Source organism: Mus pahari, chromosome 2 (assembly GCF_900095145.1).
Source record: "Mus pahari chromosome 2, PAHARI_EIJ_v1.1, whole genome shotgun sequence".
Classification (NCBI taxonomy): domain Eukaryota; kingdom Metazoa; phylum Chordata; class Mammalia; order Rodentia; family Muridae; genus Mus; species Mus pahari.
Window position 1 is genome coordinate 161,399,732 of NC_034591.1, and position 26,466 is coordinate 161,426,197.

The window sequence follows — 26,466 nt, forward strand, 5'->3', positions numbered from 1 at the left end:
CTTCTCTGTGCTGTCAATCTCCTGCATGTTCCTTCTCTGTGCTGTCAATCTCCTGCATGTTCCTTCTCTGTGCTGTCAGTCTCCTGCATGTTCCTTCTCTGTGCTGTCAATCTCCTGCATGATCCTTCTCTGTGCTGTCAATCTCCTGTTGTTTATTATAAAACTGAGAGTATAGATGAGCAGATCAGCAGGAGAGAAAAAAAAAAACTTACAAGGCAGAACATGAGACCCCACTTCCTCTCAGCTGTAAAGAAAACTTAGAATTTTTCTTTATTTTATATGAATGGATATTTTGCCTGCCCATATGTCTGTGTACCAAGCATATGCAGTGCCTATATGCCAGAGAAGGCGTCAGGTTTGTGTGTGTGTGTGTGTGTGTGTGTGTGTGTGTGTCTGTCTGTCTGTCTGTCTGTCTCACAACAGAATTGTGAGCCACCATGTGAGTGCTGGGAATTGAGCCATGCTCTGAAAGAACAGTGTAGTCCCTAACCTCACCATCTCTCCTAAGGATAGCTTTGAAAAGGCACTGTATTGTATCCGTGCCAGTGAGTTGCTCAATTCTACCTCTATAAATGGACTGGCTTCTAGGTTGTATAAACGACCTGGTATGCTCCTGTGAGGAAAAGAGCCTTGTGCGTAACAGTAACAGTGAGGTGGGGCCACCTATGAAGGACTTAATAGGTATTCTAAACAGGAAGTATAGTGGGTGGATGCTTCAGAAAGCAGTAAAACTTTGTAGCTGTGTTTGAGGAGAAGTGCCATCTAGTGGTGTGTGGCAGCCATGTCACTTCCACTTCTGTTAGCTCTTACAGTTTCTAGGCATCCTTCTCCACCACGCTGGTGATGTAGACACTGTAAATATCACATCTGGTATGTGTTGAACGCAAAGTCTAAAGAACATCACAAAAGCAGATGAGAAGATAAGGTGGGTGATGTAACAATAAGATGCACGTGTATGCTTATGACTTAGTTGTGTTTACATAAAAACTAATGCAGGATTAAGGTCTGTCTGGCAGACTAGAAGAATGATAGCTGGCTGCCTGCTCTGAGGGCCTGGATGCCCATCCTGTGCCAAAGCATTTCCTGGGGTGTTGCACAAATTCTGGAGCCCCAGCCAGTCCAGATCTGAGCCTGGTGTTCCTGGTTCCATCCAATTAGTACCAGTCAGCATCTTTCAGTGACATTGCAGCTAACTACACAGGGTTAGAAGTTAGAGATGTTTTACTTTTAGAAACAGATGATGCCTGCTCCTGAGACTTGACACTTGCCCTGGGAGGGTCCTCCAGGGATTTAAGAATCCAGGTTTGCTAGTTTCTTTGGGAGTAGCTTGGTGCTGTGAAACTCACTGTACCCTGGCACATTCCTCAGCCTGTTCCTACTTCCCTTGTCTTTACTCTGACATTCAGCACACAGTGAGAAAGGAATTTATTACTTGGCTCAAGAGGACCTGTAGATAATTGACTTGTGCCTTTTGGTTGAGTGTTTGTTTCTGAGGGCTGAGGGGGAGAGGGGAGTCTGCAGTTGTAGTTAAGACCTGAGCTCAGTCTTAAGGAACACCACTTGCTGAGGGCAGTGAAGGTGCTCTGTCATGGCCACTCTGCTCTGGCTGCCCCCACCTGAGAGCTCTGCTGACTTGGTAATATGATTGTGGACACTGCTCTGAGGTTTTCCCAGAAGCTCGGGACACTTGCTTTAATGTCAGCTGGGGTGTCTCAGTGTGTTGCTGTGTGACACAGGTGACTAAGATCACTTAGAGGACACAGGCCTAAGATTTGCCTTGTTTTCAAAGGCCTGAAAAAGCATTCCTGAGGCCCATATGAAAAGAGGGGCCTTGCAGAGAGCAACAGAGAATCACTGCAGGAGGCTGAGCAGCTCTGAGTCTGATTCTGAGACCAGCCAGAGGCCCAGAGAGGCCACATCCCACATGTTGGCCCTAAAGTATGCACACTCACACTTTTGCACTTTAGAAACATGTGCACTTGGGATTGGAATGTTTTCATTTTTGAAAAATAAGCAATAAAGACTGTCTGGTGTGATGATTTTAGCTACTAATGCCTCATTTCTACACTCACAGGTTAGAAGCCTTGATTTGCAGACATTGAACTTAGTATCACTTATTTCATTGAAGATGGCATTTTTGTAACCTCTACTGATTGTAGATGACTCATAACTGACATTACAAAATGTGAGGCTCTCCTGTCAGTCTGCCTCTTGACCTCTGCTGCTGCAGGTCCCGATCCTCAGGTTCTTGGATTAGAAAGAGCATTGTGAGAACATTCCAGGGCAACTTAGATATGGTGGTTTGAATAGGCTTGGCCAGGGAGTGGCATTATTAGGAGGTGTAGCCTTGTTGGAGGAAGAGTGTCACTGTGAGGGTGGGCTTTGAGACTCTCCTCCTAGCCACGTGGGAGCCAGTCTTAGCCTGAATTTCTTTGGATGAAGATGTTGAACTTTCAGCTCCTCCAGTGCCATGCCTGCCTGGACACTGCCATGGTCTTGCCTTGATAATAATGGACTGAACCTCATAACCTGTAGTAAGCCAGCCCCAATTAAATGTTGTCCTGTATAAGAGTTCTTGATCATGGTGTCTCTTCATAGCAATGGAAGCCCTAAGATATTAGACATAAACAGAAGCTATATGTTTGGCTCAGACATATTTTTTTTTCCCAACTTAAAGCTATGTCTTGATAGGCACGCAGTCCTCCTGTTAGTGATACCTGTGTAACGTACTCTAGTTTTCCAACATTACAGTGGAATTCTCTTCTGCCTAGGTAACTGAGCAGGTGTCATGCTGGGTAGATTTTTCCCAATCACAGGAGGCTACCTGCTGAATCATAAATGTCTTCATTTTCTAGAAGCATACAGTTATAGAAATACTGTTAAGACAGACCCATGCTTACACAGTGTCCCTTCACTGGGACACACTGTTAGCCATCTGTTTTTTTTCTTTCCAGCTACCTTTGTTTGTTTTTTTGCTACCTGGTCTCTCTGGGTATCCCAGGCTAGCCTCAAATTCTTATTCCACCTCCTGAGAACTGGCATTACAGGCAGCTGTCCAGCTGCCAATTACATGAAATAATTAAGGAGGTGCAGCAATTAGTAAAGAAGTAACCTGCATTCTTTGGGAAACCAGGGGTGCTCCCAGGCCTGGCAAGAATGATAATTAGCAGTACAAATGCCCACTGCACTAATTAGCATCTCTTATAGGACACAGACTCTCAAGCTGGCCACCATTGACCGTGAATGAAGACTTTAATTGCTTAATTGGAATCATTAACAAGTGATTATAAAATATCACCGGGGCATCCGTGCCGTCTCAGAAGCATCTGGTCTCTGCTCAGCAGCAGTGGACTGCCATGATGACCGTCCTGGCTCCCTGTGGTGGGGCCAGGGTCATTTCCCTCTGTGGAAGGACATCCCATTAGATTCTCAGTTTCTAAGACCTCCTGTTGCCTGGCAGGCTCAGAGAGGAGTGCCTAGCATGTGCTAGCATGGGCTCCTCACACTTCTGCAAGGCAGAGACCCTCATCCATCCCTCACTGAGGAGGAAATGGAGACACAGAGCTAAGGAGAGCCTTGTATGGGCTATAGCCCACATTAGAACCCAGGTTTGCACCTCTGAATCTAGCTGTCACCCCATCTTTGCCATACACAGCCTTCCTCCTGCAGTTACCAACCCCCTTTACTTGATACTAGGACCTCCTCTCCACTTGCAGTCGGGGGAATTTGCTAGGGCTCTTTGTATCTCCGTTACTTTTCTTGCTGTTATGAAATACCTGATGCTGACGATAGCAACTTAAAGGGTTTATTTTGGCTCAGGATTTAAGAAGGAACCTGTCCACCATGGTGTGAAACACATGGCCATGGGAGTGTGAGGTGGCTGGTCACATTGTATCAGCAGTTAGCAGCAGAGATGACAGGAAGTGGGGCTGGGCTGTAAAGCTCAAGACCCTCCTCCAGCTTTCTCCTTCCAGTGAGTTTCCATGCCTAAAAACTCCCACAGCCTCCGTGACAGCACCACCAGCTAGGAGTCACAGGGGAGGGACACTTCACACTGTCCCTGGCACTCTGTTCCTTCAATCTGTGATAGTGTTAGATTTATCTCGCAGTTTGTTTTATTCTTACAGCGTTTACCACTTTAACCGTCTTGAAGTGTATAGCACAGTAGTGCTAAGCACGTCCACACTGGTGCGTACGTCGCCATCTACCTAGAGAGGCCTTTCCATCCTTGAGACCCTGAGTCTGTGCTGTTACACGACATCCCTGGCCCCTCCCCTTTTACTTAGCCTTTGGAACTCTGTTTTGGTTCTGTGTCTATGAATTTAAAAGTTCTAGATACTCTGCTAATAAAGAGTGAAGTGGGAAGAATAAATCCCAGTAAATTACGTATGTCTGCATATCCTCTTTTAATATATTATTGACTTTTGAAATACTAAGTGGAGAAGTCATGAAAATATTAAGTATCACATCCACTTCCTGTTGGATTCTCAACGCTGGCCCAGGAGCCCTTTCTCTAAAGGGAAGTGCACTGTCAACAGGCACAGTCTGGCTCCTTCACACTCCTGCTTCTGTTCCTCCTATACCCACCTCTGCTCTCCTCTGCATGCCTTTGCCTTTGCTGCCATCATTATCATCATCATCATCATCATCATCATCATCATCATCATCATCATCAAACTCTCTGGCCTGAGAGAATACATTTACTTTGTCTTAGAAGGTTTGGGATTGGGAAGAAGGAACAGACAGAATGAGTTGGACCTGAATAAATCGAACAATGAAAACCCTAAGCTCTCTGGCTCCATGGGTACTATATTTGGAATGTTATTATTGTAGTGGAATCTTTGTTGGTTCTGAAAAGTATTTGCCATTTTATGGATCCTTCAACTTAAAATATCAAATATAAAGACAGAATACAACCTAAGATAAAAACCAATGAGGAGCCATCCACCCAGCAATACACTCTGAGCAACTTCCTGCCTTGTAAGTGCACACAGCACTTTGATGTTCGTGGAGCAGTGCTCATTACAGTGTTATAGAAGTGTGTGCTACATGCAAGGAGCTGCAGTAGACATGGAGAATAGAGTGGGTGTGTTGTTTGGAAACAGATTTCTCTCATTCATGATGCTGAATCCTGTTGGGAATCCTGGGAGCGAATGATACAGACACGATAAATGCACAGTGAATAGGAAAGTAGTGAATGCTGAGAAAAAGCCAGCCGGAGAAAGAGCGAATCCATGTGACCTCAGATGCAGAAGTGTCTCTCAGAGCCAAAATGTGAAGGAACTGAGATAGACCACGGCCAGAGAAAGAGTTTTCCGGATGGTGTGAGCAGCCAGCACATACATAACCAGCAGGCTTGCTGGCTAGTGACTCTACCAAGAAACTGGCAGTTTCTGAGTCACATTCTAACTTGTAACCTAAATTCAAGCACCTCCACTATCGCATTGCATTTATCATCATGCTGAAAGTTATTCTGTGTGTACATATATGCATGTTCATGTGTGTGTGTGAACCTGAGTGTGGGAGTGCACATGACTGTATGCCCGAGTTTGATGTATGGAGGCCTGAGTTTGATGTTCAATGTTTACCTTGATCCCTTTCTGTCTGATATACTGAGTCAGGGTCTCACACTTAAACCCAAAGCTTACCAATTCAGCTAGTCTTGCTAGCCTGATTGCTCTGGGCATCCTCTATCTCATATCCTATCTCCACAACCCTGTAATTACAGACAGGTTGCTGTGCCCACCCGGCTTTTATGTGGGTGCTGGGGATCTTTCTGCCATCCTTACGCTTATGTGGTTGAGCCATCGCCCTAGTCACCAGAAATTTTGTTTTTATTTCCAGGGATGGAATTGAGAACCGTGTTTACTAGGCAAGTTCTCTGAAACTGAGCTGTACCCTTACTGCTCAGAAATACTAACAGACTAGATTAAGACATGTTAAAGAATGGGTTCTGGGCCCAGTCAGCTTTNTTTTTTTTTTTTTTTTTCTTTGGAGACATGGTTTCTCTGTATAGCTCTGGCTGTCCTGGAACTCACTTTGTAGACCAGGCTAGCCTCGAACTCACAAATCCGCCTGCCTCTGCCTCCCGAGTGCTGGGATTAAAGGCGTGTGCCACCACGCCCGGCCCCCCAGTCAGCTTTCTGCAGGTCCTCTTGAGCCATGGCTGCCACTGGTGGTCTCTGGATGTTAATGAGGAGAAAATATTTTTGCTAGAAATAAATTACTTTCTCAGTGTGCTGAATGCAGAGTGGAGACTGAGCGGGGCAGGAAGCAAAAACAGGCTGAGGAATGTCCTAGGGAATGTTGGATTTCAGAACACCGAAATACCCACAAACCCCAGCAGCCTAGACCCTGAAAATCCGAGGGAGACGCTCCCAGAACAAATGTCAGGTCTCACAAACAGACACCATCTGTTTCAAAGGCAAAACATCTCAAAATGTTCATGTTGTCCCTTTAGCCGCACCATTGCGGAAAGATGAGTCACACTGTCTGCACTCAAAAGTCCAAATACCCTGCAGGGCTCAGGGGGTATCTTGGAAGAGGGGTAGGAGAGGAATTAGGAGCTGGAGAAAGGGGCGGAGTGCTGTAGAATGCTGTCTTCGGGCTGGGCTTTGCACTCTGGAACTCAGCAGCTGGGATTCCCTGCACAAGATTCGGCCTGTCAGCATTCCTCCCTGGAGAGGGGAGGGGTGACGTCCTGCCTCTTAATGAGGAGCTGTAGGCAGTTAGTGGTAGCAGGGTGGGAGTCGGGGGAAGCATTTTTTTCAGTGTGTACCCCTGGTAGGTTGCCTGTGTTCCTGTAAGTGACTAGTTAAAGTCATTAAAAACAAAAAAAGGGATGAAAGCCAAACCAGGATACTTGAGTGGAGGAAAGGGCTCCGTGAGAGGAGATGGGATAGTGAAATATGCTTGGAGTATTTCATGTATGTGTATGAAAACACATCGGACCGACTAGTATGCATAATTAATATATGCCAATAAGTATTTCATGTACATGTATGAAGATACATGGGACCGACTAGTATGTATAATTAATATATACTAATAAGAAACTTTAAAAATCAATTAAATTGGTTGGTAACATGTGAGCATTTGCTCAGGATTGGACTGACTGAGTTTGTGTGATGAAAGTTGTGTCCCACCGTTCCTAGCAGATCTGGGATTTAGGCAGAGCTCAGTAAAGAGAACAGAGGAGATGGAGGTGGGAGGTACTGTAGACGGCTGCAGATGAATAGAACCCAGGGCTCTGAAGACAAAAACCCAGTCATAAAGTAGGTAAAGACTCCTTTCTTCCAGTGAGCTGGTAAATACAGTAGCTAGGTTCTCTAACTCTTATGTGTATCTGAAATGTAACAAAGGACATGGCCAAAGTAGTCGTGTGACAGGATGTCACCTGCTCCCACCTGTTAGGCGTTCTGTGCTAGTAACACCTGGCGCAGAAATGGATGCCCTCAGCTTGTATACACCTGCATTGTGTTCAGAAAAGTCACATTCCCAGATCAACTTATTGGCTAGTGCAGGAAGTCTGACTAACTCTGTGAGAGATAATGCTTGTTAGATGTTTTTCTCGTCATGTCAGAAAGACCTGGTCATATGATTGCTTGAGTGAAGAAAGTGCCTTTGTGATAGTGGAGCATATTTTTCTCTCCTGGTGTTGGATGAAATGTTGTCAGTGAGACTTGCAACACACTAAAGTATAAAGGGCTATTTTGACTTTATTTCAGAGGATTTAGATATAGTTACTTGGAGTGGTCTTTAGTGCTTTGGTCTTAGGAATTTGTAGTAAATACATTGTTTTTGATGACGTACATCATATTTTATAAGCTTTCTGAATGAATGAAAAGAAGTATAGGAGGGTTTTGCACTAAGAGACTATTAGGAAGAATAAATGGCTGTTCTAATTGGCTTTCTGTTGCTTTATGAGTGGCAGCTCCTCTTGGAAAGAAAGAGTTTATTTGGTTTACACTTCCAGCTCACAATCCATCATTAAGAAATGTCAGGGCAGGAGCCATGGAGGACAGTGACTTGCTGGCTTACTTTCTGGCTCATATTCTGTTACCTTTTCTATGCTGGCTAGTCCTCCATGCCTAGGGATAATAATGCAATAAAGAAAATGCCCCTACAGACATGCCCACAGGGCAGTCTTAGGCAGGCAGTTTGTTGATTGAAGTACCGTTTTTCCTAAGTATGTCAAGTTGAAACCAAGGCTAGCCATTACTGTGACTAATTCATGTGATTTGCTGATTGGCCATCAGTGGCAAAATGTGGTAAAAAGCCGTACTGTGAAATTGAGGACAGGGTGTGAAAGGGAGGCCATTAGATGAGGAGAAGATATTGACATAACATCAGAAGGAAGAGGTAAAGCTGGTTATGAAAGATGTTGACACAGGCAAGGGGTATCAGGAGGTGGGCAAAGTATGCACAAAGCCTTTGGGTCAATGTTAAGAGAAAACTGAAAAAATCTTATTACGAGACTAAGAAGAGATAACAATTGCAGGTCTAAGGGAAAATGGAGACCAAGGTTCCAGAGGAAGAAGTAGGAGGACTAGCTTTGGAAAGGAAAGTCTCAGCTCCTATGATTGGCCAGAAGTAAAACTGGAAGGAGGGATGGATGTCTGAGGGATCTTCCTGAAGGAGGAAGTGAACTGATTAAGAGCACCACCATGAAGTTATAACTACTGATTTTAAAGGAAATGTGACTAGAAGCAAGGCCAGGTACTCATCTACACTCAGTCCACAGGAGCTTGTCCAGTGCTGTTAGCAGCAAACGAATGAAGCCTTCATTTGAGGAAAACTTTATAGACCAGACCCAAATGTAGGTAGCTGTGGAAAGCACAAAGAAAGAATAGAAAAGGTAAGAGAGGCAGACTAGATAAAAGGGATGAAATGCTTGTGTGAGCATGGACAATGCCACTTGGAGGGAGGCTTGAGTCACGGGTGGATCGTGGCTGAAGAAAGGAGAGAGGTGACAGAAACCTCTCAGACTTAGCTCCAGTGTTCTTAATCAGAAGTAACAGAAAGAGGACACATAGACAGAGCAGCTCTCTATCTACTTAAATACATTACCATAGCTATGAGCAATTCCTAAGAGTTTTTGCTTTGGGTTCCTGTGGTGACTATTAATGCTTCAGAACTTCTAGCCAATCTTGAGTATTATAAGCATTCATAAATACCAGGACATTACTGATTTGTTTGCTCATTTTGAGTCAGTTCTCAGCATTTCACTTTGGAGAAGCAGTTTTGAAACATCTCATTCTGTCATATCTGGTTTGAAAAAACACTGATGCTAATTCGGCTAGAGTTTCTTGCTCTCAGAATAAGGGAGCAGGGGGTGTAGTTTAGCAGTGGAGTATGTGAGCACTTCTGTGTGGTGAGGCCTTCCACATGATAAGTGCCTCCCTGTGATGAGTCCCTGTGACAAGTGCTTCCTTGTGAGGCCCTGGGTTCAAACACCAGTCAGAACTACAGGAGGAAAACGTACGGATACTTTTGGTTTCTACTCAGTGGCACATGACTTTAGTTAGAGCTACTTAGGATGCTAAGGCAGGTTTGTTTCTGGCCAACCTGGTCAACATTGGGAGCTCCATTCTATTTCTTAAAGAGACAAAGGAGAAAGCTGTACCTCTTGTTTACTGAACATAGAATATTTTTAATGTAATAAAATTTGTTTATAAAATATCACTGGGATTTTAAAAACATGCCTCACAATGTGCGTAATCAGAATTAGGAATTGAAAGTTGTCCAGGGTCTACCTCTGCACTCCATAGACTAGAACATCCACTGTGTGTCAGGGTCTGCCTCTGCACCTCATAGACTAGAATATCCACTGTGTACCTGGCTGACTTCCAGAACACTACTTCATTTTCATGGTCCCCAGGGGGTGTAGGTCATTCCTACTACTCCATCAGACTCTGGTGAGTTAATTCTGGACTGGAGTGAACAACATGGATAGGGTTGTGTAGTGGTAATGGTGCATGTATATGGTCGAGCAACTGCTGTTAACATTGTACCCACTCTAAACATGATTAGCTTCTGAGTTTTCTGTAGACTCTTGGGAAATGTAACCCAGTGTGTCTCCATCTTCAGAAGGAACACCCCAAATTTAATCTTTCCTTCTTTTTCTTCCTCCTCCTGACTTCTTTCTCCTTTTTTTCCTCTTCCTTCGTCTATGGTGTTTTGTTTTCAAGATATGACATTTGTCACTCCCAGAACTGAAATAGAAATCTGGAGAGGTAGAATAGATGCAGGTTAATTCTGGAGAAATAGATGTCACATTGGATGTGCCCTGGGGGAAGAAGTGTACAGTTTCTGGTGTTTGTTTGTTTGTTTGTTTGTTCTGGTTCTAACTCTGAAGAGATTGCTTGTGGTTGAATTCTGGATGCCCCTACCTGTCTATTTTGTATTTCTTCTGGTTTTATTTCTGTTGTATTGAAAGGACTATTCTGGGAATCCTATGGATATAGTATATAGTGTAGCTAGGAAATTATGAGGAGCACATCACAAGCTGGGCATAGTGGCTCATGTCTGTAGTCCCAGGAGGCTAAGCAGAAGGATTATTCCTGACATCCTGGAGAGGGGGAGGACAGTGGATGAGTGAGGGGAGGGGAAGGGGTGTCTTACGTACTGTTTTGTTTCAGAGTGACAATTTCATGTGTCATACTCTTTGTGAGACTTTTCAAATGTGTCATTTATGACTTGGATATGAAAACAACGGAAGAAAAGGCCAGGCACAGTGGTGCATACTTTCAATCCGAGCAGTTGGGAGGCAAAAGCAAATGAGTTCGAGGCCAGCCTGACCTACGTTGTGAGTTCTGGGTCACCTTGCTCTACACAATGAGTTCCAGGACAGCCAGGGCTGCATAGGAAGACTGTGTCTCAAAAACAAACAAACAAAAATAAAAAGTAGGAAAAAGTGTACTTCCTTGGACAGTGTACTATGCATAATATACAAAGTGGGTTTTTTAAAAAAAAAAAAAAACAGCTGAAGGGAGAAGAGTGGGAAGGGGAACATAGGCGAGCACTGAGGCACTGAGCCAGATGCTAGGAAGGTACAAGCTAGTGGCCAGGTTTTGCCTAGGAGCTGATCTTAGTGTTGTATAAACCAATAAACATGTAAGAAGTTAGTGAAGCCAAGATGGAAAATAATTGCAAAGCTGGCAGGCCTGGCTCGTCAGTACCACCAGGAAAAATCACTCTGGGCTGAGTGTTTAAGCTTTGGTGGGGAGACAGAAAAGCTTCTGAAGGCTTTCCAGGCAGGAGCCTTTATCTTACGATTTCATCTTGTGACGTGTAGAACTAAGTGGACAGGAAGAAGCCCGGCAGACGCTGCCCCTGTGTCTACTCCATAAACAGGCATTGGGTGTGGAAGCTGGTGATGGAGTGGTAGGAACAGGAGGGCATCACAGGTCATAATCACTGTACCTCACCCAAAATTAGGAACATTCCAGCAGCTGCTGCTTTTTAGAGCCTGTGCTGGCTAGCTTTCTGTGAACTTGACACAATACAGAGTAATTTGGGAAGAAAAGATCCCCATCATATTAACGTGTACACAAGCCTATGGGATGTATTCTTAATTAATGATTATGTGGAAGGTCCAGCCCACTGGGATGGGAACATTTCTGGGCAGACAGTCTTGGGTTGTATAAGAAGGTAGCTTAGCAGGGCCATGAGGAGCAAGCCAGTAAGCAGCGCTCCTCTAAGGCCTCAGTTCTTGCTCTGACTTCCCTTCATGGTGTACTATAAGGTGAAATAAACCCTTTACCTCTCAGGTTGTTTTTGGTCAGTAGTTACCACAGTGGTACATTTAGAACCAAGACAGGGTCTTGTTTTCTGTTTACTCAGAAATGGGGTAAGGCTAGTGAGTTGTGTTTAGGTGCCTGTAATGCTTATTTTGAAGTCAGTTAATTCTTATATTTTCCATCCATGCCAGTTGTGCTAAATTTAATCCAGGCCCCTTGAGTTTAAAATATCAGTTTTACTGATTGATAACATATCAATCATAAGTGAGAGTTGACCTTACTTATGTTACTTTCTCATTCAGACAAATGGACACCTACCTGGGAATGGAGATGTGTATCAAGAAAGGTTGGCACGTCTAGAAAATGACAAGGAATCCCTCGTTCTTCAGGCAAGTGGTACTTGAGGCAATTCCTTTCTCAGGACATATGTCCTTGCAATTTTAGATCACCTATATTAAGCACCTGTAGTAAACATGCCATCTAAACAATATAACAACTGTTCATGTGCATTTACATTGTACTGGGGAACCTGTGACTGAGAGCATAGGAAGATGTGTGGATTGTTTGTGAATATACTGCTGTTCCATGAAGGGACTTCAGCATGCAGACTGATATCTGCAGGGATTCTTGAACCAGCCACAGACAGATGCCAAGGGAAGACTGCACTTTCACAGACTACTGAAAATGAAACACTTAATTTGTACAGCAGCCCAGCCAGCCGCTGAAGGAAACAGCCCAGTGGAGTAGAAGGCCGCTGTGGTGTCAGTGTCTGTAATCCCAGCACTTAGAAGGCTGGGGAAGGAGACTTGCCATGAATTTGAGACCAGCCTGGGCTATAGCCTCAGATCCTATCTCACAAACAAGAAGTGGGGTGCTAGGCCAGCCGTTCGTACCTGGAGTGCACAGGGCTGGCTGGGGCCAGCTGTGTCACCCAGTTCTCAGGAGCAGGTCAGACTCGGTGCCACTTGAGATGATTTTGTATGTCTCCTGCTGTCAGATCTGATTTTACATACATTTCAACTGGAAATCCAGATCTGTGAGTACCCATAGTATAAAAATCTCTTGTCTGAATATATATTAACTTTCCATCTTTTAAAATGACACACGAACTGTACGAAGCAGCCGAGTGAAGCCTGCTGTTGGGAAGTACTGTGGGGCACCTTTGCTTGCTTCCTCGTGGTGTTTCCAAGTACAGAGCAAATGCCTTTATTTTTGTGTTTCGAACTAAGCGATCAAAGAGTATTTCTTCAGCTGGTATCCCAGAGGAGAGACTTGTGGGTCCACACGGAACCTGAGGATGAGGGCTGAGCTTCACCGTTTGTTTCTCGGGCCTGTGGTGCAGTGCCCTGGCTTTTTCCTTTCCCTCTTTGGTGCTGGGACCTGAACTCATGCTAAGTGTACCACAACACTCTTCCCCTGCCCTTGCTTTGAACACACTTGTGACCGGGTTCATCTTGGAAGAGCTTGTAGGATTTATTCACTTTCACTCCATTTATTATTAATGCATGAAATTTGAGTGGCCCTTTGTGCCCGTTTCTTCACTTCCTCTGTGGCTATCTACACTAGTCTCTTACCATCGCCTTCAACATCAGATTTTCCTAATGACAACTGAAATGGCTCTAATGTGTAAAGAAACTGCAAATGTCTCATCAGCACCAAGTTTCTCCTAAATTGGATAGGAATCCTTGGGTCATAAGGCAGCATAGGACTGCAGAGGCCGCCCGGTGGTGGAGAGCCTGCCTATCAAAGCATGCACAAGCCTTGGGCTTGATCCACACAAAACAAAATATAAGTAGCAAAGGGTAGGACCACTGTCGTCTTGTTAAGCTTGTGATGTTTTAAACTACCGTGAGTGATAGATCTTAGTCCTCGTTCCAGTTAGAGAATGAGCCATGCTTTGGGGTCCAGAGCCTTTCAAACTCATTATAGCCCCTTGCTTTAAATTAATAGGTAAGTGTGTTGACAGACCAGGTGGAGGCTCAGGGAGAGAAGATTCGGGATTTGGAGTTCTGTCTTGAAGAGCACAGAGAGAAGCTGAATGCCACTGAAGAAATGCTGCAGCAGGTATGGGCTGAAGCTGGTGGGGGGGAGGGGATGCTGAATTGTGTTATCTGAGGTGCAACATTCCTGTCTTGTCTCAGCAGTAGTAAGTTCCAGAATTCCTAGACTGTTTTGTTTAGAGTCTAAAGTGGCAGAATCTAAAACCACAGAGACACACAACATTGTGCAGTTACGAGAGAATACAATGTTTCAGGAATTATAAGTTGATGTTTTGAGCTCATATTATTTCTCTCAACCGTGAGATGAAAATCATCATATGTGGCTTGTTTAGGCAAAACCTCATGCATACGTGCATCCCAGTGCGTACGTGGGGCTTGTGGATGAAACGCCTGTGATGCCGCAGAGACTGTATTTGGGTGCAGAGCTGCTGCTGTTGAACATTAGTCTGTGCTGTTGCCTGCCTGTGAGACTTGACAGACTCCAGACCTCCTTGTCCTTGTGACCTAGGCTTCCATGTTCCTAGAAACCCTGATACATGAGGCTGATAAGCTTTTCTTCTCAGGAGACTGCTGCAGGGACTGAACTCATGAGCGTGTCTCCCAGTCCCTGATATTGCAGGCACCATGCACAGCCCATCAGTGCTGTCATGGGCTCTGGAGTCTGCCAGATGTGTCTCCCTGACACCCTGATGACATGTGTAGTTCTGTTCAGAAGAGGTCACTAGAGTAAGTGATCTTTAGCCGTGTGGCGTGTGGCAGTACTTCACCCACAGGCTACACTTAACCGTTGCTGCTTTGCCATCACGACAGAAGTTTGTAATATGACAACTTGTGAATATCTGGAATTCTAACAGGAGCTTCTGAGTAGGACTTCCTTAGAAACACAGAAGCTGGAGCTGATGGCTGAGATCTCTAACTTGAAGTTAAAACTGACGGCCGTGGAGAAGGACAGGCTGGATTATGAAGATCGGTTCAGAGACACAGAGGTAAGCAGCGCATGCTCCTTCTCCCTCTTCCCTCCCCGCTCTCTTCTCTTCCTCCCTCCTCGGCCCTCACTGTTTTTCTTAGAGCAAGAGCACTGCTCAGTCTCTTCATCAGACTGATTAAGGCGGTTTAACCCCCCCTTTGATGTTTGAGACAGGGTTTCTCTGTGTAGCCCTGGCTGTCCTGGAACTCACATTGTAGACCAGGCTGGCCTCAAACTCAGAAATCCATCTGCCTCTGCCTAAGTTCTGGGATTAAAGGCTTTTGCCACCACCATCTGGCTTTATTTTCCTCTAAGAGTCTGTTTAGATGTTTCCCTTTTCCTTACCCTGTCATCCCTAATAAAACAGTCACCGCTGAACCTTCGTAGTGGCTTGGGCAGCAGGGGGATTGTTTCAGTGGTGGGGGAGGAGGCTGTAGGGATGGGAACCAGGAGGCTGGATGGCAGATAGGAAGGGAGTCTGTCCGCACTGAGGAGGCGGAGTCTTCCTCACCCAGTACACTGCGCCTCCTTTAATCTGGTTGTGAGGCTGACCAGTCAGGCTTTGCAGCAGGAGTTAGTCACGCCTTGTTTCTCCCTGCTTCTGTCTTCTCCTGTGTCCCCATCCAGTGACCCTGTGAACGCACCTCTAGAAAACACAGTCCTTGGTCATTTCCTGTGAAATAGTTTACACTGCTGATATAAGGGCGTACATATATTCACAGGGTATATTACAGAATATTTGGTAATTTTACATTTATATTTAAAATAATCAAAATAGCATTCAGATTTTGAAACAGAATGGAATATGTACATGTTCTGGCTTAATGTTCCTTTAAAAATCAAACCTTTAGCTAGCTATTTTGCAATCCTGAATCTCTTAACACTGCCAGAATTTTGAGAGTTTGGATGGTGGTTTCCAAGAAAATGTTGAAGTAAGTAGGGAACGTTTATAGTTGTTTCCGAAACCTAGTGTGTTAAAATATTTAAACCTTGAAGATTTGCGCCCCCTTCTGGTGTAGGCACAGATGGCTAAAATGGAGAGCTCTGAGTGGAGCCTGAGCTGCTAAGTGTAGTAGTTTAGATTACATTGGTTTTTAAAAAGATTTTCTTTCCTTTTCTCTTTTTGTATTAAAGAGGTAGTTCCATATTTTCCAGCCCGACTTGTCTTGGGCCTATGTATCTTCTCCCAGGTTGGAACCTCAGATTCATATTTAATCCATTGCCGCCAAAAACAATTGGATAGCTTGTCTTTAAAAAAAAAATAGGAAAATGGCCCCACTAAGTAATTTGGTTTTCTATAATTCTTCCTTCATCCTTGCAGTCAGCACTAAAGGAAGGGGTAATGTTTACAGCCGTCCCTGCTGGGAGTTCAAAGCTGCCTGTTAACTATAGCAAAGCCTGAAAGACCAAAGGAAGGAAGGCCACTCCTGATTTCTATGCAGGCAAGATAAGCTAGCAAGAGAAACAGTTTCTTTTTAAACTTGAATTCAGATTATTTGAACAAATTTTATAAGTACATATTTAAAGTGGCAGTAGAAATGGCATACAATTACATTCTGTTATGAAATCATTTAGGCTTTTAAATTTTTACATGTATAAGATTATGTTATTGAATTAGATATATGAATATATTATATATATAAGACCCTCATCTACCTTCAGGTTGAAATTGTTGGCTTAAAGAAACTTAAGTTTATATTTTTATAGACTAGGCAAAAATTATAGAAATCTTTAAATAACTATAATGTATTACAGAAAAGAGTTTTAAGGTAAATGGAAGAGAAAATACTCTAGTTTATGTGAAAAGATGGGGTCCATAGGTCATTTTAATATAGAAACAGATGCTAAGTGGTTTTGTCAGTGTTAGACAGCCTTCTGCGTTACTCGAGTTTCTGTCATGCCACAGTGAGCATGGCTCATCAATTTGTCACAGCCTAGAACCACCTGTCAACAGTCCCAGTTGAGTAATTCGTCTTTGTCAGGTTGGTCTGTGGACATGGTGAAAGGAGTTATCGTGACTGTCTTAACTGCTGTAGGCAGGTCCAACTTACTGTGTGGCCTCCATCTCCTGCACGATTGATATAGAAAAGCTAGGTGGGCATGAGCCAGGTCAGTGAGCCCATGAAGGAGCCAGCAAGCAGCACTCAAATGGTTCCTGCTCCCAGGTCCCAGACTTGGTTTCCTGCCCTGGCTTCCATCAGTGATGGACTGTGACCTGGAAGTATAGTTCCTGTCCCCTCCCTTCGCCACACACACACACACACACACACACACACACTGTCTTGCTTTTGGTCAGATTGTTTGATCACAGCAACAGGAAGAAAACAAGGGCTCATCACTATAACAAATACCCAAGACAGCTTATAAAGAGACAGTTTTATTTTAGCCAACGGTTTTGGAGACCACAGTCCATGAATAGTGGGCCTCATTGCATTGAGACGGTATTGAAGCAGCACATTGTCCTGAAGTGCATGGCAGGAAGCAGAAGAGACGGCGAGGGGCTGAGGTCCCCAAATCCCTTTTGAGGGCATGCTCCTAGTGGTAAGGGGTCTCCCTGCAGGCGCTGCTGCTTCAAGGCTCCACAAACCTTCCAGCCCCACACTGGGGTCCTGGTACACGATTCTCACAATAGCATTTCTCTAGTCAGAATCATAGCTACATTTTTGTTTTCATAAGCACTTCGGGCAGAGGCACTAGAAACTTAAGTTAGTATTTTAGTGGAAGTGTGCTTTGGCAGTTAGGGGTAAATTTCACTGGATTTCCCTTTATTAGGACTGGTTCTCAAACTCATATCCAAGGAGCAGTGCTGGCTTAGAGCTTTCTGGCTACTCTTTTGGTGACTGTGCCATACCCTTTTCTCCTCCTCCTCCTCCTCTTCCTCCTCCTCCTCCTCATTATTATTATTATTATTATTATTATTATTATTATTATTATTATTTTTACAGGGGCTAATTCAAGAGATCAATGATTTGAGGCTAAAAGTCAATGAAATGGACAGTGAAAGACTTCAGTATGAAAAAAAGCTCAAGTCAACTAAAGTAAGTTTCTCTGGGGAAAAATGATTTTTTTAAAACATGGTCTACCGTTCTATGAGCAATATTATTTTTAAAAAATGTTTTCCAACTGGTACATAATAACAAACATATCTCACAACTAAACCGTGTTTCTCCCAAGCTGGAGTGCTTAGTTGACATGCTAGAGTTCTCAGTAAATCCACGGCTTCACTAATCTGCTCGGACACAGCCTGTGGTATCTGGGCTAGCCGACCTTTATGAACTGATGCTGTTTTCTTAGTTATTTAGCTTATCTTTTCTGCCTCGTTTTCTCTCATTCCTCTGTCTCTCTACCAGTCTCTAATGGCCAAACTTTCTAGCATGAAAATCAAGGTGGGTCAGATGCAGTATGAAAAGCAACGGATGGAGCAAAAATGGGAGACACTGAAGGTGTAGTAGACGTTGGCGGGAGCGGGCTGCCGCCTTCTGGCATGTGTCGTTCTGCTGTGATGGTGTTCAGTAGCATGTGCTTTCATTGCGTGTATGTGTGTCACCTGTCTGTTAGAAGTGCATACACCCAGATTAAAGGGACAAGAGTGCTAATGTAAATAGTAAACAGGTACAACATAAAAGTGTCATCTTATAAACTTATTTCTTAGACTATCTGACCCCTAAGTATCATAAAATAGTTAACAGTTCACCTGTGGAAGAGTTCTGTCTCGTATGAACTGGAGCCTGCTTTCCTGTTAGGGTTTCCTGGAAGGCCAGTGTGTGTGTGTTGCTTATCATGACAGGGAAGAGAAACCACTGCTTAGAAGCCCTGCAGGGAGAGGGGGCAACAACTCTTGCAGGGATACTGAAAGTTTCTGAACTTGGCTCCATTCTGTCCATCCCTACCGTGAGTCAGGAGTACAGGGCCAACCTGGCCTCCTGGGTGGGTTTTTCATAACACTGCATGTATAGATAGCTGAATGAAGACTCTGAGATTAAATGCTACACTGAATAAAAGATGCCTGTTGTCATTGCATAACTAATTTCTGTGACAGATGCAGCCTGAAAGATATGAATTTGCTCAACTAGTATCTTCTAAAGCCAAGCTGAGCTTTAAAATGTTAACAATAGTATCTTCTAAAGCCAAGCTGAGTTTTAAAATGTTATTTAAAATGTTAACAATACACCAGGGCCTCGGAAGCTTTTGCAGATTTCGTCATTTCAAAAGGAAGACTCAGATCCACACTTTCCATTGCTGTAGGAGCCTGCCTTATTCAGTGATAAGAGTGAATTTTCTACTTCATGATTTGGTCAGTCACCCCCAGATTGCCTCCCTGTGGCTACTGATGCCCAGGGACTATCCCAGGACCATGAGTGTCACCTTGAAATGCTGAGGGAACCAGTCACGCCTCTTTGAATTTGCTTTTAAGACAAGTATCTAACTTGGTCACCTTCTTCAGCTACCTTGATGAGACTTTGAGTTAGCGCAGGCAGAACTTTAGAGCACCCTGTCTTGGTTATACTTCAACTTCTTACCTTTACTCATAAACTTGAAACATTTACACTGTAACTATTGCAAATTATCTATATTAAGAGTGTTTATCATTGCCTCTGTCTAATTTGTGTTTGTGTGTAAGTTTTCGTGGGTTTTTTGTCTCATTCCTATAGTCTGGGTATTGGTTTAAAGGGCTAATACCGCTTTATATGTATTCCTCTTCTGCCACAGTCTACTGTTTTACAATGAATTTATAATTTGTAGGACGAATTGGCATCTTTACAAGAGCAATTGGAGGAGAAGGAGTGTGAAGTAAAGAGGCTGCAGGAAAGACTGGTGTGTAAGGCGAAAGGAGAAGGAATTGAAGTCCTTGATCGAGGTAAGGCTGACTGTGGTCCTTGGTGGTTTCGTTACGATCCTGTAAACTGCAGGAGAGGATATGATGTTGGACAACAGAAGAACTCCAATGACATTTTAAACTCCAATGAAATTTGGGTCTGACCTCTGCAGCTCTAGCATGTGGAAATGGAAGCAGAAGGAATATAGGTTGAACACCAGCCTGGGTGACACAGGAAGACCATGACTCAATTTTAAAAAAAAAATCTTGAAATATAATATGTATAATGTCTGGCAGTTCTAGAATGTGTGTGTGTGTGTGTGTGTGTGTGTGTGTGTGTGTGTGTGTGTGTGTGTAGCTAGCAGTTTCTGACTCATTTGGACAGTTAGATTCCAGTTGGTGGAGCTTTGTCTCATGCCATGTAATGTATGGAAACAAGTTGCATTCTGTACATATTTCCTTATCCATCAGAAAACTAAGAGTTACAGAAGTGGGTTTTCCTCCCTGGGTTTAGACATAAGTAAAATAACATTACAGGGTGTTCAGAAATAGAACACAGCATTAGGGTTGAATCTGCTGCTCACGCCCAGTACCAGGGAACCCATAATGCCAGTCTCACTTTCAGAGTTTAAGAACAGAACGGACCGAGTGAGTACATGTGACTAGAGATATCTTTGGCGTGCTGCCCACACAGAGTGAGGGACTAGAGCCAGTGTGAACTGCTCATTGTCACCGTGGGACCAGCTGAGTTCAGAGTCTGAGTACGAGGTTTAGACACCTCATGGCAGTCTGACCCTGATACTGACTGTGTCCGCAGTGGACCTGTCTCCTTGAAGGGGACAGACTGTTTCAGTGGTATTGGGCCTGAGTGCATAATTGAATGCCGCACGTACTCAGGGGGACCAGGTATCAAACTAACGTTTGGGAAAACCTGCCAGAGTGACATTAGCCAGTCGACGTCATGGTTGGTTGACCCTGAGGCCTAATGTCCACAAAGAAGCAGCAAGGTTCAGAAGGATGAAGCTCTGATGTAGTCCCTCGGCCAACCACACAGCAGTGCTTCCTGAGGCTCCAGCACTGTGCTTCCTGCATCTACCAGCCTCAGAGTCATGTGGGAGTGCTTCATCTCCTGGGTTGTTCGTGGGATTAGAGTCCCAGCATTATGTAAAAGGAAACCAACTACTAGTATTTGTAAGATAGTGTTTTGTTATAATAAATGCTAACTCCCAATCTGATGGGTTTTCCTGTACAGATGAAAATATTAAAAAGAAGCTCAAAGAGAAAAGTAAGGTTTTGGTGTATCTCCATCAGCTTCTCATTTGTCGTCAGAGCCACTTCACTCTTTGCATGATCTAAGCATTTCTGTCCGCAGAAGTGCAGCTGCTTCATCCATAGCCCCTCATTTCTGCACAGGGTACATGACAGAGGCTAGTCAGACAGGCCATAAAGCAAGGAGGAAAAGATCATCTTACAGGTTTTTGCTGCAGCCTGTTCACTGCCCAGAGTGCAGCAGGACACACAGAGGAGTGAGCTAGAAAGTGTGCTCTCTCTGTGCAGGTGGTGCAGGCACAGGAGAGAAGGCAGCTCATTACTCAAGTCACCACACCGGAGCTCGTGGGTGAGCTTCGCTGGGTCTGTGCTGAAACTCATTGTTTAGCTGAGGTCTACATTAGAAGCTTTATGAAGCCTGGACTGTTGAGTGCACATAAAGATAAATCCTTAACTGACTACAGAGAGTGAATTATTAGGTTAAAGAAACTTGCTTGAAACAAACAAACAAGCAACAAACTTCAGCAATTCCTACTTGAAAATGTATCAGTGAGTTTTATAAAATTACTAAAATGTTTTCCCCTTCAGAAGCTGGTAACTTCAGGTGAATATTTCCCTGTTTCCATATTTTAACCGTAGGTTTGCTTTGGGGTTAAATGGTCATTTTTACTAAGTATCAATTTTGTGTTTGGTTATCAGATTTTAAGGAAGTCACGTTGTGCACGCTGTGGTTTGTGCCTCGACTTTTGTTTTAAAATGGTATTAGAAGTGAGGCGTATAGATGAAGCAAGGTACTCTTCCTTCTGTGGCACTGCAGCCAGCTTCTCAGCATGCCACTCATGTGGCACCACACCGCTCAGCCTCTCACCATGGCCTCTCCAGCTTGGTTATGACAGCACTGTCACTCCGCCTTGGTCATTGTGAATACCATCCATCCGTCGCTCTCACCCACTGCTTCATTTTTTTTTTTTTTTTTTGAAAACTCAGTGCTGTCATTGCGGCTGCGCCCACCTTTCATCCTCAGTTTTTAAAGGAAGACTTCTCTAAGAGAGGGTACCTCCCTCCCTGCCCACACTGTTATCTTTCTGTTATCACAGCTGTGTGGGTGGGGCAGTCAGTGTCATCCTTTATTGTTCCTAAAGGAGGATCATTGCCTCGTGTACCTTGGAACTTGTCAGGCCGAAGAGCAAGTGTCTTCCCACACAGGTTAGCTGCCTCCTGACAATGTCACTGTGTCCTAACAATGTCGTATGCTTTCAGACATTGAAGTACAGAAAATGAAGAAGGCAGTGGAGTCTCTGATGGCAGCGAATGAAGAAAAGGTATCAAATGAGACTCAGCTATTGCGCTTTGTCTGTGCTCTGCAGCTTCCTGGCTGGTCCACAAAGACCTTGACTTACCTCAATGGGACAGGTCATTAAGGGACTTTCCTTGTCTCTCCTGCCTGAGTGGTCTCAGGCTCAGTGATGACATTGTGACTGTGTGTGTGCACACAGTAGAGAGGCCAGCACTCAGGTTCCATTGAAATCCCCATGCCCTTTCCCCTTCTGAATTTAGGAAATATTTAGACCATTGGGCTTCCTTATATTCAGATGAGAAGGGAAATGGAACGGTCTGGAAATTCTAGGCTAACATGACCTCTGACCTCTGAAGGGTAGAGCTCCAACTTCACAGAGGTGCGCACAGCCACAGAGAGAAGGAAGGCACCAGCACTACTGTGAAATCGTAGTTACTTTCTTTATATTCCTGACTTCTTTGACATCTGGAAGTATCTTGCCTTTCCTGAAAGGTAAACTAACAGAGAACAGACACAGGCCAGGCCACTGGGTCATTCTTGGTCCCCGCCTTTGTCTTCAGTGCGTTGGCCTAATGCCTGTGTCACTAGGGCTCTTTGCCATAGTCAGTTTTCCTCACCTGTATTTGGCTTTCATCCTGCTAGAAGCATGGGGCCGTGTCTTTCTCATGACCAACCTGACCTGACCCTGGCTGCCTAACAACCACTGTGGTCGGCTTATAACGTCAGAACTGCTTTCTCCTGTGTCCCTTAGGGAATGGCACAAAGGGACATGTCCCAGAAAAGACTAATTCCAAGGAGTACAAAACTGCAGAATGCCAATAGATAGCTATTCTTCCTTATCACAACCTTCTTCACCCACTCCCCAAGTTCTAGGTTACAGTTGCCACATCCGGCTTCTGTGTGGAGGATGCCGGGGATCTGAACTCTAGAATTTTATTGACTGGCATCGAACACAAGTCACCAGGCTTGATGCCTGCTCTCAGTGGTGTCACTGAGCTATCTCACTGGCCCTGATATTTTTCTTTTTTGTTAAATGCTGTTCTATCAGTTTGGTTTTTAAGGCTGACAAGTAAAAGAATATGTATCATCACAGGTTCTGGTTCTGTCTCTGAAACACACAGGAAAAATATAGGCATTGCCATATTTTGCTAGAAATACTTTTCAGATTGCATACACTGTTCACAGGTGCTTCTCTTGACTGTTTTGAAACCTCAATAGTGGTAATGATTTACTCAATTCACAGGATCGGAAAATAGAAGACCTCCGGCAGTGCCTGAGCAGGTACAGGAAAATGCAGGACCCAGCAGTTCCGGCCCAAGGTAATAATGTAGACGGCTCTCTGGAGGCCTTCCTACTTCAGTCTATTTTAACCAGCCATGGACTCACACATTTAGACTTAGTGTCTTACAGAGCTCATGTGCATTATTCCAGATCACGTGGCTCATTTGTTTATTGATGGTAGTGTCAGACAACTGTCTTATCAGGATGCACTCAACTGACGGGTACGTTGTTGTAGTTCTATGCCTCAGCCAGAGTAGTTTCCAGGAAAGCATTCTAGAGCAGCCCGTGTCAAGAATCTGGAGTGTTTTAGAAGGAAGGGCAGTGTCTGGAAAGCTCTGAGGGGTGGGGAGGGTGTGGCATGTTGATGACGTGAGAGGAATCTCAGTAGGGCTGGGCTGGGTGTCTGCTCATAAACAAGAATCCAGTGAGGCTTTGCTTTGTTTTGTTGGTCCTAGGGCAGTGGTCCTCACCACCACCACCCCCCTTGCTGTGACCTTTAGTGCAGTTCCTCATGCTGTAGTGACCCATTTCTTAACTCCTTTTGCTACTGTTATGAGTTGTAATGTAAAGCTCTGATCTGGAGGCCATCATATGCCACCCCTGTGAAAGGGTTGTGGATACCAGGTTGAGAACCATTGTCCTAGGGATTGAACCTAGGGCCTTGCTCATACTAGGCAAATGTCCTACCACTGAGCTACGCCCCCAGTCTGGGTAAAGGGCTGAGTAACAAGTTTGTAGTGTAACCTTTGACGGGTGGTGGGAATGGGTGGGGGGAGGTTACGAGTGACAGCAGTATCTAGAGCAGGGGGAACAAACCAAGACTCCTGCTGCAGAGTCCCAGTGAGTCTGGATTCACCCGGAAGATTAAGGCTGTGATGTGCTGAGTTAGATGAGGGGCATAGAGCAAAGGAAATAAATCAACAGAGGTAGACACTCGGGGCTAAAGCACCAGGTAGGTAATGGTGGCCAAGGAGTGTGAGTTCCTCTTGGAACACAGCTCTTCTGCCTTCCCTGCGGATGACCTTTCTCAAACAGTCTGAGAGTCATTTGAAACATACAGGATGTTAGAGCTTGTTGACTGTGAGCGTGCAGGTAGTCGTCACCCTGAAGATGATAAGCACCAAAAACATGCCTTTTAAGAGATGTTTTAGTTAGGGTTTCTTTGCTGAGGAAACACCATGACTGAAAGCAGCTTGGGGAGGAAAGCCTTTATTTCAGCTTATAATAACAGAGGAAAGTCAGGGCAGGCACTCAACAGGACAAGAACCTGGAGGCAGGAGCTGATGCAGAGGACACGAAGGGTGCTGCTGTCTGGCTTGCTCTTCATGGCTTGCTCAGCCTGCTTTCTTATATACCCTCAGGACTAGCAGCCCAGGGTTGGTACCACATACAATGATCTAGGCCCTCCCACATCAATCACTAATCAAAGAAATGTCCCACAAGCCCGCCCACAGCCTAATCTAGTGAGAGCATTTTCTCAGTTGATTTTTTTTCTCTTCCCAAATGATTCTAGCCAGCATCAAGTTGATATAAACACTAGCCAGAAAGAGATAATTATGAAATAATCAAGAATTTGAAATTTTATTTTTAAAATTAACTATTTTATTTTTTTTTTATTGCTTGGGATCTACCTCGTGCATATTAGTCAAGTCCTCTGCTACCGAGCTATACTCTCAGATGTTTTAATGGTGATGAACTCATGAATCAAAAGAAAAAACTCTGCTTTGGGCCAGAAGCTTTGAGACAAAGGATAACTTGTGATCCACATCACTGGCCCTGCGAGGAGACAGTGCTTCTCACTGATGCTGGAGTTCACTGACTGTCTAGATTAACCTGTCTAAGGCTATAGATCACCATGCCTGGCTTTTAAAGATTTGTTTTATTGATGTGTATGTGTGTGGTTATATGTATGCCACATTTGTGCAAGTGCCTGAGGAGGCCAGAAGGGGGTGTTAGATCCCTCGAGTTGTAAGCTGTCTAGTTTAGGAGCCAGAAACCAAATCCAGGCCTTCTTCATGGTCAGTGTGTACTCCTGGCCTCTGGGCCACCTCTCAGCCCATGCCCAGCTTTCATGCAGGCCCTAGACTTACACGGCAGCACTTGACTGGCTGAGCCTCTCCAGCCCCCATGTAGTAATTTGAAATCAGATATAATAGGATAGGTTTTCACAAGTCATGAACATCATGGCCTACTACAGTGAAGAATTATAAAAAGTGATTTCTCCATAAGACTTAGACTTATTTACTCATTCTTTACAAAACTCTTAGCAACACTTAAAATCTTGTAAAGTTAGGATAAAATTCTAGTAAAACCTCAATTTAAAAGTTACGGTTAGGTGCTAGAGAGATGGCTCAGTGGTTAAGAGCATTTGCTGCTCTTACAGAGGACTGTAACACCCAGTCTGGCAGCCCACAACCACCTGTAACTATAGTTTCAACTGATCTAACACCTTCTTCTGGGCTCTGTGAACACATGCACACACGTGGCGTACATACACACATACTTACAAAAAATAAAATAAATCTTTAAAAAAATTATGGTGAAGTTGGGCATGCCTGTAGTCTAAGCACTTTAGGAGCTGAGTCAGTTTTTGATGCTAGCCTGGGCTATGCTGAAGGAAGACAGTTGTGGGGGACAAAGAAACAAAACAGCCTTGTTAAGCTCTTTAGATGGGTATATGGTTTGCCAATTGGCATTATTTAGAGATAAGAGTTTTTAAAATCAATCTTCAATCTCTAAGAAAATGACTGTCTAGCGTTGTGTTCTATAGTTAACCCTTTATATCTTGACTGATGCTAAAACTTTTTCAAGCTTCGTGTTTTTTGGATATTTGGTTTCTTTTTTCTGTCAAGCCTTTCCTACTTTAAAACAGCATCAAAGGATTGTTTTGAAGGATCAGCTGTCATTTTTTTTTATCCTGTTTTTCATTTTGTGTATTTTCGAAAGCACAGCTATGATAAGAAGTACCATGTCTAAATGGCGACTCTGTTGTTACCCAGAGTTAGTCCCACTGGGATAAACAGGTACATAGGTGGGTAGGTACATAGAGTAGGTGGGTAGTTAGGCGTTGGGTAGATAGGTAGATAAGTACTGTA

The 26,466-nt window shown here is 44.1% G+C and overlaps 1 protein-coding gene across 14 annotated transcripts in view; it reads left to right on the plus strand.

The window, feature by feature from the left end:
- Positions 1-26,466, plus strand: part of Ppfibp1 (PPFIA binding protein 1) — a 141,814-nt gene that overhangs the window by 89,131 nt on the left and 26,217 nt on the right. For 7 of the 14 annotated variants that reach the window (XM_029535649.1, XM_029535656.1, XM_029535650.1 and 4 more), the window contains 9 exons: positions 12,044-12,130; positions 13,692-13,805; positions 14,596-14,727; positions 17,654-17,746; positions 18,059-18,151; positions 19,452-19,566; positions 20,777-20,809; positions 22,054-22,115; positions 23,334-23,409. In XM_029535649.1, the coding sequence (XP_029391509.1) occupies positions 12,044-12,130; positions 13,692-13,805; positions 14,596-14,727; positions 17,654-17,746; positions 18,059-18,151; positions 19,452-19,566; positions 20,777-20,809; positions 22,054-22,115; positions 23,334-23,409 (805 nt within the window). The remainder of the gene's footprint in view (positions 1-12,043; positions 12,131-13,691; positions 13,806-14,595; positions 14,728-17,653; positions 17,747-18,058; positions 18,152-19,451; positions 19,567-20,776; positions 20,810-22,053; positions 22,116-23,333; positions 23,410-26,466) is intronic. The other 7 variants (XM_021189953.1, XM_029535658.1, XM_029535660.1 and 4 more) reach the window with 3 other exon arrangements.